Raw genomic sequence first — 14,187 nt, forward strand, 5'->3', positions numbered from 1 at the left:
GTAGGGAGGGAACAGCGATTCCATGGCCAGGTTTCAGGGAAGCCTATTGAGCAAAGGGAAGCTGCTAGGTTGTGAGGGGTTGGAATTGATTGTTTTATTACATGGTGGGAGTCATAGGCCAGGGACAAGAAAGGGTCCTTATGAAGAAACTTGAAAAGAGAATCAGTTAGGTTCAGGGAAGCTCTGCCAGGCAGTGGGGTAGCATGGAAGAAGGAGCTGTTCTCTGAGTGTGGTAGATATAGTGGGCGGAGGTAAAGAGAAGTATAGTATTTGAGATGTATGGGGAATGGCAGGGAGCAGGGGCGGCTCTAGGTATTTTGCCACCCCACGCATGGCAAGCAGGCTGCCTTTGGCGGCTTGCCTGTGGAGGTCCCCGGTCCTGCGGATTCGGCGGCACGCCTGCGGTAGGTCCGCTGAAGCCACAGGACCAGTGGACCCTCCGCAGGCATGCCGCCGAAGGCAACCTGCCTGCCGCCCTCGCGGCAACCAGCAGAGCGCCCCCCGCGGCTTGCCGCTTCAAGCACACGCTTGGCGCGCTGGTGCCTGGAGCCGCCCCTGGCAGGGAGACAAGAAAGAGATAAGTCAGAAAAATAACACTACTGGCACAGTACACTCTGTGTATGTGTGTGTCAGGATGGGAAGGTACACAGCGAATAATCAAGACTTAAGCGTTTATTTGTACAAGATGCTAACATGGAGAGGAAATGCATAAATGAATCTAACATGGTGGGAATGTGCTCCCATTTCTGGGGCACCCAAGAGAAGGTAAGTGCTGTGTTTTGGACAAGCTGAAATGCAGAGAAATGAATATCAGGGATTGTGAAAAATAAGGGTTTGGAATTATTGAGATGAGAAAGCAAAAGCCCTGAGTAACTCTCTTCCAAGAGGAATTAATGAGATGTGGTTGAATCTGGACTCTGTTTGGGGATAGTAGGGAATAGAGAGATGGGGATGGTGTGGTAAAGATTCCAGGGGAGATTGGGTGAATCTAGAAGCTGAACATTTTTTTGGAAATTCCACAAAACATTCTTGTGGGAAAAGTCTTCCCACCATTGTGAGTATGACACTCACTATATTGACGCCACCATCTACCATTTCTACCAGTCAGGGGTTTGACTTTCCTTAAAATATGGCAGCAAACGTGCTACTTAATATTATTTTTGTATTTAATTAAAATGTTTTTAATATATTATAATAAATTTAGGTCTTGACCTAAATTGTCATTTTCATATAAAATTTTAAATAGGTTTATTTTTTAAAAGAAAACCTACATTAACCTTAAATTAAATCCTAACCTTAAATTAAAAAATCCAATTTGAATAAGAAAGTCTGATATAAAAAATATTGATTTTTATCTACTCTGAGATTAACCAATGTAAGTATAACACCTGAATTGCTGGCTGTATCCCACCCCTAAAAATACTTAGATATTTTAAAAAAGGAAAAATCCAGTAGACTCAGAGGAGGAGACCACCCCTTTTGCAGCAAATGGTACTGCTGTTGTTTCTTAATACTCCTGTGGCACTTTCTTGAGGCATTCAAAACCATAGATCATTGTGTTACTCCCCTGCTCTGCAAGAGAGAGAGAGAGAGAGAGAGACTTGCTGGTACTAACCTGGATGATGGCTCCTTGTCACACCAGTCTGTTCACTATCCCAGACAAACTTCTCAGAACTCTGTCAGATCTTACTTTGCCTTATAGATTAACACTTGCTGTATCCCAGTTCTTGAACTTCCCAGAAGTGTTCCCCTGTAGTGTCCAGACCCTGTCACTGGGCACTCACAGTAATTACCAAGTCTGCTGCCTCCAGAGACCTCAGTGTACACACCAGCTTATTTGATTCAACTGAGAAGGCAAACACTACTTAATACCACAGCACTGAGATGACTTTATAGTAAAAAGAGAATAAGTTTATTAACAAAGAACAGAGATTCACAGATTCAAGTGAGTGTGGAGTAAGAATAATGGAAACAGTGATGTTACAAATAAAACAAAAGTATAACAACAATCTTCTCAGACACTAATCATAACTTTCAACAGGCTAAATCTTTGTCAAAGGTCAGTTTCTCACCTAAAGCAGTAGTTCTCAACCAGCGGTCCGGGGCCCCCTAGTGGGCCTCAAGCAGGTTTCAAGGGGGCCTCCAAGCAGGGCCAGCATCAGATTCACTGGGGCCCAGGACACAAAGCCAAAGCCCCACCACATGGGCTGAAGCCCAGGATCCTGTGCCCCGCCCCCTGGGGCTGAAGCCTGAGCAATGTAGCTTTGTGGGGGCCCCTGTGGCATGGGGCCCCAGGCAATTGCCCTGCTTGCTACCCCATAATGATGGCCCTGGCTTTATATGCAGAAAACCAGTTATTGCGGCACAGGTGGGTCATGGAGTTTTTATAGCATGTTGGGGGAGAGCAACAAGGGGCTCAGATAGAAAAAGGTTGAGAACCTCTGACCTAAAGCAACCTCTCAGCACAGGACCAGGGTCTAACTTTCATGGGTGCAAAGAACTAAAGGGGTCTCTTCATGTCCTTTTATAGTCCAGAAAACCTTTGAAAGGTATAGTTTTGAAGAGCACTCCCAGTTAAGATCCCTTTTCCCTGCTGTCTATGCTCTAGTATGCTGACGCCATGCTGCTTTCTCATCCTCTTGTTAACTTGTTCTTCCAGTTTGTCTCAGGTGCAAATAAGTTTATATTTGGCTTATCCTGCTTAATTCACATCACAGATCTAGGCAGACCAGTAACTCAACATTCCTTTGTCTGGGAGCATTTTGTTTATCAACCATGCCTGGTTACATAGTTTAAACATAGTTTTAGTACATGCATACAACTTCTTGAATGAGAACCCTACATACATCTTGCAATGCTTCAGATGACCAGTATGATATAAGCTTTCATTTGATACTATGCATGACATTCTTTATAGATAAATACTATGACAGCAATGTGCTAGGTGTAGTGAGTTTGTCAGGTGTGATAGAAGTTGCTGTTACGTGACAGTGAATGCTTTGCCAGTTGGCAGTGAAGATCTGTTAGAGTCACAACTCCTACAGTATATGAATAGCCTTATGAATATTCTGTGCAATGTCTGTAATGTATGTACATGGTAGGTCTTGTTAGGAAGATTACTAGGACTGTTAAAAACAATCTATATTTTTTCATGAAATTGTAAATGATTTTGTGAAAATTAATATTTGTCTAAAAGTTTTTGCCCTTGAAAATTGGGTAAAGAACAATAGTCACTCAGTAATTATCAGGACTTTGATTGAGATTGAGATTTTTCAGGTTTTTAACTAAATTTGAAAAATGTTTCCAAATTAGAAGATGTCTATACCTCTTATTTCATAGTTTTCAAATTTTGCTGCAAATATTTTGCCTAGCTATATGACATTTGTTAGGTGAAGTACTTTTCTAACAACAAAAATGTATATGTGACTGAAATGCCATGTCACCAAAGGTACATAATAAAGGGGAGAAGATAATTTGAGAGCCCAGAAAAGAATATATTTTTAGATTGTAGCACTTTCAGCAGCTCTCACAGTTTTCACTGACTCCAGCATTATAGTTTTTGGCACTCCAGCATTTTTCAGGAGCACCCACAGCCTTTCAGTGACTACACATGCCTCCAGGACATTTCAGCAACTCTATCAGATTTCCGTGTATCATAATAAATAAACCTAAAAATATACATAAATTAAACCTGAAAATCCATCATGGAATTCTGATCATAGACATTCAAACTTCATTCTCATGATTTTTCTTACACTCATGCTTGGTATTCTGATGGAATTGCATTTCTTATTATTACATCCATTGGATCTATGAATTCAGAAAAGATACAGTCCCTTCATCTATGGTTGAGAGCTTGCAATGTCTGAAAAGCTCTCAGCAATAGGCATTGTATTTCACTGACAACTCTAGATGACAGCCATAAAAAAAAAAAAAAGGCCTCTCCCCATCTCACTAGAGCAGGTTAAAAAATGCAGGGAGTGTGGAATTATAAATTTCAAGGCTGATTCTGTTTTTCATTTCCATTTTTGTTCTTTTAAATTTTTTTGTGAATTTTTAAAATCAAAAGGTTAATATAATTTTTTATCAAATGTGTCATAGAAACAGCTTTCATACTTCTTGTTCTAAACATCTCAGTCAGGTTTAATGCTCACAAACTACACTACAGGAAAAGATACATGCCTCTGCTAGTAAGACATACTGTGTCTGCATTTGTGTTAATTAGCCTTTTACAGTTTAGTGACCAAGTCTTGATTCCATTAACATCAGTAGCAAAACTCCCACTGACTTCAGTGTTTGGATCTGTGTGACTGTTTCTGTCAGACATTTTCTATAAATAAAGTTTTGAATCTGAGATTTATTTTTTACATTGAAGATCCAGAATGATCCCTCAGTCCATATTGTCTGAATCACTTTAAGTGCTGCCCAGACTACAGCCACAATAACACCATGACATGTTTAAGAACTGAGACATTGTAAAGGCTTCTAAAGAATTTGCAGATCATTGCAGTACATTCACCATTATACACAGAGTATATTGGGAAAAGGGTGTCTGGTTGTCTCACATTGACAGATCTGAGGGTATAATGATGTGAATTTGACTGAGTGTTCTGCTGGAAAAATCACTGTAGCCATCAGCTCTTGGGGTTGGGGGGGCGGGTGTACGCACACATTTTCATGACACATTTGCTCATTTTATTGGTCTTATCCACCCAGGGATGGAGCATGCTGGAAAGCTTTGCACCTTCCCCAGATGTGGAGTTCCTTAGGTGCAGCAAAACAGGGCTTCCCCCTGGCACCTTACGAAGTGTGCAGGAGTCCTGCCTCAAACTCTCTGCGCCTGTAATGGTGCAATGATTGGCAGTTCCAGCTGCTAAGTGTGGGTGTGATCAAGCTCTTCCTTGTAAACAGGAGAGACTTTTCCCTGCACCTCTGTCTATGCTCAGAATGGGGTTTGTAAACCCCATTACAGGTATAGAGAATTTGAGGCAGGACTCCTGCAGGAGTTACTCTGGAGAGCAGAATTTGTCCCATAATCACCATGGGGTTATTTTACCTCCAACTTTCATTTTCCTCTCTAAATCCAATTCACTGCCTTAAATGTTCATGACCATGAATATGGTAACTAATATCAATATGGCATTGGGGTGCTTGTGTATTATGGTTCTATTACAAATGGTTTTGGTTTATGACTTGTCCTACATTTTTTGAGCTCAGAAAACATGAATCCACAATTTTTCTAAGGGCTAGATTGTGCCAACGTTATTTACATTGAGTCGTACCTTTCTCCTTGTGTGGCCAGTTGAAATCAATGGCTAGTGAAGTGAGGTACTACTTACAAAGTGAGGTACTGCTCAATTTGGTTAACAAGCTAGCTCAAGATTTATAGCACCTTGATGGTTTAATCTAAATATACAACTTCTAAAATATTAAAATATTACTTTTCCAACTTCAGTTTGCCAGATTTTGAAGGTAGAATCTCATAATACTGTTTCTGTTGTAGTCCATCTAATCAGTGAAACATATAGAATTAACTTTGTTCTATTACCATGTTTTCTACAGCATAGAAGAAAAAAACTGTAAAGTTTTCTGTCTGCAGTTATTCATAAAACATTCATTTCTTAGGCAGTCACATAGTATTACTCTCAGAACTCTTATCCCTTAATAGTCAAACCAGTTTCTGGAATTTTAAACCACATCACTCCAGTTAATGTCAATGAGAGACACATATTTTATAATCCCCAACAGTATAGAGGAAGTATTGTTTACTCACTAGATCTGGGGCCTGAGTGTAAGGACTTCTGTTTATATTCTATGTTCTACCAGGAAGTCACCCTGTCTCTGACTGTTTTCTCCAGCTGCCAATGAGTGTGATAATACCTAGCTATTTCACACGGGCGAAGTCTCATTATTTTATTTATAAAATGCTTTGAGATCCTCTGTTTTAGATAAAAGCCCTGCATGTATTATGATAATGTATCCCCTACTACTAGGTTCAATATAAAATGAATATGAAACACAGTTTTCTTGCTCAAGGTGGACTAACCAGACAGCAGATCTCTTTAAGAAGCCACCAGCCCCACCAGCTCCTTTTACTTCTTTAAAGAAATGCCAAGAAATTGCCTCAACGCTCTTTTTTAATACAGCTCTTCCATTTTTTGTAAAGCTCTTCCATTCTAGTGCTGGCTTGGCCTTACAATGTAAAGCAGTATAGGTTGGCTATAGCAGAAGATTTTGGAATGCATAGGTGCTGGAACTAGGAGTGCTGGGGGTGCTGCTGCACCCCCTGGCTTGAAGTGGTTTCTATCATATCCAGGGTTTATAGTTTGGTTCAATGGCTCTCAGCACCCCGATTATGCAAATTATTCCCAACCCCCCCGTTGGAATGTATATTGTGTCATTTATTCTCTAGATTTATCAAATAGAAAATTACTAAATGTATCCTTTTGTACCACAAATCTGCTCACAATCTCTTCATTAAATAAAAAATAATCAATGTTGGAACACTGATGTTATCTTGTGTTGATGGTGTTATCTCTAAATGAGTAAAACCAGTGACAGGTAGCACAGCTGACATGTTTAACAAAAGATGGCGCTTAGCCTTTGATGTGTCATGGTGAAATGAAATCGATTAAATAATTATTTTCTACTGATCTCATTTTTCTTTTTGATATTTTTTCTAGAATTTAAAAAGTGTAACACCACTGACACACATTAAATCTACAGTGTGTCTTTAAGACCATCAATGTTTTAGCAGAGAAATCCTAAAATGTGAGCAGTTTCTGAATCAGCTTGACCTTTTATGCTCTCTGTTGAAAGGAACAAATTTTCCATCATCTTTTACCAAAAGATGTAAAAAGTACTGAGTAAGATAGGTTTGGTTTTTTTAACTCTCTTTCCATTACATTTACTGTACATTTAATTTGCAGGTAGTCTATTGTTTCTGCCAGTTGTTGGCAACACGATATGCATTTTTTTAAAATGTGTGATACAGCATGGCCAGAGGGCAGCAGGAGAGGGTTAGAAGAGAGCTTTATTCCCTGTAGAGGGAAGAAAGGTTGCTATAGATTAATTAGAGCACTTGAAGCCAATTAGAGCACCTGCAGTCAGTCACCTGATAAAAACTCCTGCTTCAATCAGACAGAGGAGGAGTTGGAGCAGAAAGGATTGGTGTTGGAGCAGAGAACAGTTTGGAGGAGTTGGAGCAGAAAGGATTGGTGTTGGAGCAGAGAACAGTTTGGAGGAGTTGGAGCAGAAAGGATTGGTGTTGGAGCAGAGAACAGTTTGGAGGAGTTGGAGCAGAAAGGATTGGTGTTGGAGCAGAGAACAGTTTGGAGGAGTTGGAGCAGAAAGGATTGGTGTTGGAGCAGAGAACAGTTTGAAGGGAAGCAGAGGAAAGTTTGGAGAAGTGCTGCAGTGGGCTAAGAAGTCCAAGACCCTAGGTAAAGGGGCACCTGGCTTGTGCAGAGGGAGGGCAGGAAACCCCTCCACAAGCTGAAAGGCAGGAGAGGGAAGTAGCCCAAGGGAAGGAACCGTCAGTTCAAGTGGTTTACCACTATCCTCAGGGCCCTTGAGCTGGGACCTGGAGTAGAGGGTGGGCCCAGGTCCCTCCCTCTCCACTCCCCTCCTCTAGGACACTAGTGGGGCAGTTAATATTCCAATTCAGGGGCAAGAAATGGCGCCCTGAACCCCCACCCAAAGAAGAGAAAGCACGAGACCCATCGTAATAGTGCCGGCAATTTGCCACAAATGTTTTATCGATGTGACTGCCTAGAATCTTGCACATACACCAATGGATGTTTTTATAAATCCTGATAAAAATAATGTTTAATTATTTCAGCTGTTTACTTGGGCTCTGATCCTGCAAGAAATTATGTGCATGTTTAGCTCTATGCACTATGATTAGTTCCAGTGAATATTCACAGGGCTTGATCCAGTGCCCAATATGGTCATTGGAAGGACAAGGCATTGGATTGTGCCCACGTTCCATAAAGTTCAGCACACCCATACATCTTTGCAGGATCAGGGCCTTGTACTTCATCTGTCGTTCTGAAAGTTAGAATCAAATGCCCTGGTAATGCATCTGTAGGAGGAGGAATTCTTTACCCAAAACCCATTTTTTTCAGTAAGGAAAGTTAATTGTATAACTCCTGAAACTGCTTTGAAAATACATTAATCAGAACAGACTCAAATAATTCATTATCCTATTGCTTAGTGCAATGAACTCCATTTTTGGATGTTGTGTGAATTGCTATAGAAGCACCAATCCTATTTAGCTTTAATTAAGCAAATGTTAATGGAATTCTAAAATTTAGTTCATAATACATATGAACCCTCAGAAATTACTCATTAATCTTTGTTATCTTCATTACATACAGATGATTCCTTCAGTATGATCACATCAAAATGACATTATTTGTGTGGTAGACTTCATAAATAAATGCATTTCCAGAACAAGGGCACTGATTTGCAAAGTAACTGGTTAATCAGTGGGTTCTTATTTTTAAATCTTTTACCATTCTCCTAGTAAATATTGTCTTAGCAATTTTCCTTAAAGGGCCAAATCCTTTTTTAATTACTCCTGCAAAACTCCCATTGGCTTAAGTAGGAATAAGATGACCAAGATTTATTTCCAGACATTTATTTCACTTTGATGGATTCAGGTCTGCAACTTTCATTTTCATTCACAGGATGTGTTGGAGTTTGGGATAACATTACTTGCTGGCGCCCTGCTGAAATTGGAGAGACTGTCACTGTCCCTTGTCCAAAAGTATTTAGCCACTTTTTCAGCAAACCAGGTATTTTGTTTTATGTTATTTTATGTAACTAAAGTTGCCTTATTTTTTTTAAAAGAAAAACCTCACACACTGCAAGGTTCACCTGAAACCATTCAGTTGGGTGAAATCTATTCTGTGTCTATGGCAAATTTGCTCATGTACAGTAAATTGTAAAAGCATATATTTGGAGTTTAGGATATTTGTCTTATTTTTAGAGAGAGAAGAGTGAGCCTTCTCAATGGCACCAGTAAGAAAGTAGGAGATGCCACCATGAAAACACTAAATGAATTGTACCAATTACCCAAATGGCATTTATTGTTTCCAGAACTTCAGATTTCAGTCAATGTTCTCAAACATGGACACTGATCAGACCTGAGGGGCCTGCTGTGTTTGACCTGATTACATCAGTCATGATCGCCACCCAGGTGCAGCTCTTTTAGAAGCTAGTCACTGCCTTGGTGCCTATGGCAGTTCCCATTTGTTTGTGGGAAGAGCTCCCCTATCCTCTGGTGATGGGCACTTAAAAATGCATACAACAATACTACATAAATTTAGATAAATTAACAGTGGTGGAAATTACATGGGATTATAATCATCTTCATGTTGTTTATTACCACAACTGAAAGACCCAGCTTAATCTCTTAGCCAGGTTGCTAGGGGGCCTAGTTTAGCTGGTAATATCCAGTGTCACATCTATCCAGGGTGCTTTAATTCTGCAGCACATCCAGTCAGTGCAATTATAATATTACACAATGCTTACATTTAGATTGTCACATATAGATCTCAAAGTGCTTTGCAAGGTGGGTAAGTATTATTTTCCCCATTTTCTGGTAGGGAACCTGTGGCAAGGAGAAGTTATATAACTGTCCCAAGTTCACACTGTAAATCACGGAGCCAGGAATAGAACCCAGGTCCTAGTGTCTTAATTTGGTGCTCTATTCACTGGACCATATTAGCCAGTATTAGGCTTTAGAAACTGGCAGAATCAGGAAGGAAATAGGTCTGTGTCTCTTTGTAAAAGGAAGGAAAGTCAAAAAATGGGTCAGAAATGTATCTTCTCACAGTATTTCACTGTTGTAACCTCAGCTGTTGGTGGCTCATGGACATGCTACTTGGCAGGAAATATGAAAGTGGGTTGTAATCTACATGTGGGGAAAAGATTATTTTCAAGTAAGCTTTTCTGTTGGATATCAAGAACTTCTGAGAGGATATAATTGTACCAAAATTCCACAACTCTGAAAATAGTTTTTCAGTGGCTTCCGTTGTGGTTCTTCCAAGAAAACACTGGTAGTAGGAAAACCTAATCTATCTGGCACCTGTCCATGGGATTGAGGAGTAGAGATGGGTCATCAGTTGCACAAACTAAGTATAAATTAGAATAAGCATAAATTTAGAATTCCGAGAAGGAGGCAGTTTCTTCAAGCACACCTACATTCATAGTGCTAAGCAACAGTTATAATATTGTTCCTTACCCAGACTCACAAAAGGAAACAAAGAGTTCTAGAATGTGTAAAAGGTGAACAAGATCTTCTAGCTCAAATCTATCATTCAGACAAATCCAGTTGACGGGAAATGGGAAATCATTTGGTATACTGCATATACACAGTAATGCTTTTCTCCATCCGCGAAATGCACCCTCTTTTTTTGAGTGACTATTGCTCAACAGCTCACAGCAACACTATACAAAACAACACTGAGTAAAGAAAATAATGTATACAGTTGAAACTAGAGGCTGAATTTAAGGCATCAGAATGTAATTTCCTAAACATGAATTTGGACAAGCCACTGTAACACCACTACTTTTCCAAAAAGTGCCATGAGATCTTTAATCACTACAATTGCTCTGGACCTCTATTTTGAATTTTTTTCCCCAAAAGATGGCACTTCACATGACACAAGCCTCCTAAAACTGATCAGAGTTGTAAAAGAAAGCCTGTCCTCACAAAATTCCTGCCCAGTGTTACAGACTCAGAAGTTGAGATAAGGTCCCAAAAGCCTGTATGCTTATCTGAATCGGACCTCACCTCTCATGTCCGAACCTATGTAATATATTGCATCATGAATAATGTGCATGCATCTTATATGAATAACTTTAACTTCTTAAAGTCTCCCCCAGATGCTATTTACCATATTGCTTCAGAGTGTGGGCTCCTAGTTTATCACAGATAAACCACTTTATAGTTGACAGAGGCCAGATGTCTTTCATGCTTAAATTCATAGTATCATAGAATATCAGGGTTGGAAGAGACTTCAGGAGGTCATCTAGTCCAACCCCCTGCTCAAAGCAGGACCAACCCCAACTAAATCATCCCATCCAGGGCTTTGTCAAGCCGAGCCTTAAAAACCTCCAAGGATGGAGATTCCACCACCTCCCTAGGTAACCCATTCCAGTGCTTCACCACCCTCCTAGTGAAAAAGTTTTTCCTAAAATCCAACCTAGACCTCCCCCACTGCAACTTGAGACCATTGCTCCTTGTTCTGTCATCTGCCAACACTGAGAACACCCGAGCTCCATCCTCTTTGGAACCCCCCTTCAAATAGTTGAAAGCTGCTATAACCCCCCTCCCCCCACACACACACACACTCTTCTCTTCTGCAGACTAAATAACCCCAGTTCCCTCAGCCTCTCCTCATAAGTCATGTGCCCCAGCCCCCTGATAATTTTCGTTGCCCTTTGCTGGACTCTCTCCAATTTGTCCACATCCTTTCTGTAGTGGGGGGGCCAAAACTGGATGCAATACTCCAAATGTGGCACCAGTTCCAAATCACATCCCTCGATCTGCTGGCAGTGCGCATACTAATGCAGCCCAATATGCCATTCGCATTCTTGGCAACAAGGGCACGCTGTTGATTCACAGTTAAAACAAAAGGATTTCCCTTGGTCCCCCCATTGAATTATGGGTGTGGTGGATAGATGGAAGTCCCTGAAGTTTGCCTGTATTATGTTATTTTCCCTCTTCCCTGCCTCTATGCACATAATTTGAGAGGGCCTTTAAAACGCATTACATGCTAAATCAGAATTTGTTATAATCCAGATGCATGTTCATCAGTCTATGTAGACATTCACCACTGTCTACATCCAAGCACTTCAATAACTTTTCAGTAGAACACTTAATATCACCTGCTCAGAAGATCTTAAATAATAGTTTAGAGTAATCACGGTTTGTATAGAGCCATTTTCATTCAAATTACTTGTCCATCAACCCAGCTTAACTACAAATAATTCTCTAAAAGTGGAAGATAATAAACTCCCTTCAGAGTAATTTTAACAAAACTACAAAATCTTTCAATCTGTTTCTGTGAAACGCTCCATGATTGAAAGTAGGAGGCATGGCATTGCAATTTTGTATGTGTGTTTCTTTAGCAAAGTAAAGATATTTGGTATGACTCAGAACCAAGAATAAATGTTAAAACAATAAGTGAACATGAATGGAAATATGTGGGATTGCTTAATGACAGTGCTGGGGCACAAAAGCAAATTAATGGAGTGGTTTCACAAGAAAGCACAGTTTTTATGAAGCTTGGCTTTAAGGCCTGTTGGTTAGGAAACTTTTAAATCTATGCGGAATAAATTTGTAAATTTTATTTTACAGGAAATGTTAGCAAAAATTGTACAAGTGACGGATGGTCAGAGACATTTCCAGATTTCATAAGCGCTTGTGGTTATAATGACAATGATGAGGATAGTAAGGTAAGAAAAACAATTATTCTGTTCGTTCAGATGCAGATGTTCAAAAGAGCTTCATAGATTCCAAGGCCAGAAGGGACCATTGAGATCATCTAGTCTGACCTCCTGTATAACACATACCGTAGAGCTTCCCCAAAATAATACCTCAAGCAGATCTTTTAGAAAAACATCCCACTCTTGATTTTGAAATTGTCAGTGATGGAGAATCCACACAACCCTTGGTTAACTGTTCCAATGGTTAATTACATTCACCATTAAAAATGTACAACTTATTTCCAGTCTGAAATTATCTAGCTTGAACTTCCAACCATTGGATTGTGTTATACCTGTCTCTGCTTGAAACTATAGGGCCAAATTCTGCTCCTAAATACATGCTGTGACAGACCCAGGCCAGTGGGGTACAGGAGTCTGGTAGAGGGCAAAAATACTGGTCACTGGATGAGTAGTTTTCTGTTCCCTGAGTGACCAGAGCAGGGGCTGCACTAGAGTAATCAGGAACTTGCTAGAACCAGTTAAGGCAGAGAGGCTGATTAGATCACCTGCAGCCAATCAAGGCAGGCTAATCAGGGCACCTGGGTTTAAAAAGGAGCTCACTCCAGTTAGGCAGGGGGGAGCCAGAGGAGAGGAAGTGCATGTGAGGAGCTGGGAGGAAGAGGCGTAAGGAGCTGAGAGGGTGTGGGTGTGCTGCTGGAGGACTAAGGAGTACAAGCATTATCAGACACCAGGAGGAAGGTTCTGTGGTGAGGATAAAGAAGGTGTTTGGAGGAGGCCATGGGGAAGTAGCCCAGGGAGTTGTAGCTGTCATGCAGCTGTTACAGGAGGCACTATAGACAGCTGCAATCCACAGGGCCCTGGGCTGGAACCCAGAGTAGAGGGTGGGCCCGGGTTGCCCCCAAACCTCCCAACTCCTGATCAGACACAGGAGAAGTTGACCCAGACTGTGGGGAAGATCACTGAGGTGAGCAAATCTGCCAAATAAGCGCAGGACCCACCAAGGTAGAGAAGGAACTTTGTCACAGTGCATATTACTCTGAAATCTACAAGAATTGTGTACACATTTGAGAGTATAGATCATCTTTTATTTGAGTTGAAATTCTCATCTACACTAAAGGTATGTCTATACTTTGAGCTGGGGGTCTGATTCCCAAGTTGAGAAAACATACTTGGGCTAGCTCAATGAAAAATATAATGTAGCCGTGACTGCACAAGCTGTGGGAGGGGCTAGCCATCTGGGTACATACGTGTATGAGACCCTAAGCATGTAGGCATTGCCTGTGCCACCACTGTGACTACACTCAATTTTTGGCATGCTAGCTTGATGAGAGCTAGTGCAGGAATGTCTTCTTGAGCTGGGAATCACATCTCCAACTAGAAGTGTAGACATACCCTAAAAGCAGAAGTGTAGGGTTCATAAACTATAATGCTCAGAAACTAATGATTATTTTTATTATCATCATTATTGTTTATTATTTGTATTACTGTAATGCCTAGTAGCCCCAGTTGTGGATCAGTGACTGAACTATAAGATTTCTGCTACAGTTGCATACTACTAACATTTTAATCATTTTGTGTATTTATAATACATACTAATATTCCTTTAGTTTAATGTGATTGTATACATTATTTAATCTGTACAGTACATTTAAGTACAGTAAATAGGTAGAATGAACATTTAGCTCTATTGTCATCACTGGAATTACTCTAGATTTACATCAGTTTATA

General features: G+C 40.4%; 1 protein-coding gene across 1 annotated transcript in view; it reads left to right on the plus strand.

The window, feature by feature from the left end:
• The window catches only part of VIPR2 (vasoactive intestinal peptide receptor 2), a 92,752-nt gene that overhangs the window by 19,893 nt on the left and 58,672 nt on the right, over positions 1 to 14,187 (plus strand). The window contains exons 3-4 of the mRNA XM_045007140.1: positions 8,691 to 8,798; positions 12,371 to 12,468. Coding sequence (XP_044863075.1) covers positions 8,691 to 8,798; positions 12,371 to 12,468 — 206 coding nt within the window. The remainder of the gene's footprint in view (positions 1 to 8,690; positions 8,799 to 12,370; positions 12,469 to 14,187) is intronic.

Source organism: Mauremys mutica, chromosome 2, assembly GCF_020497125.1.
Source record: "Mauremys mutica isolate MM-2020 ecotype Southern chromosome 2, ASM2049712v1, whole genome shotgun sequence".
In the NCBI taxonomy this organism is placed as follows: Eukaryota; Metazoa; Chordata; order Testudines; family Geoemydidae; genus Mauremys; species Mauremys mutica.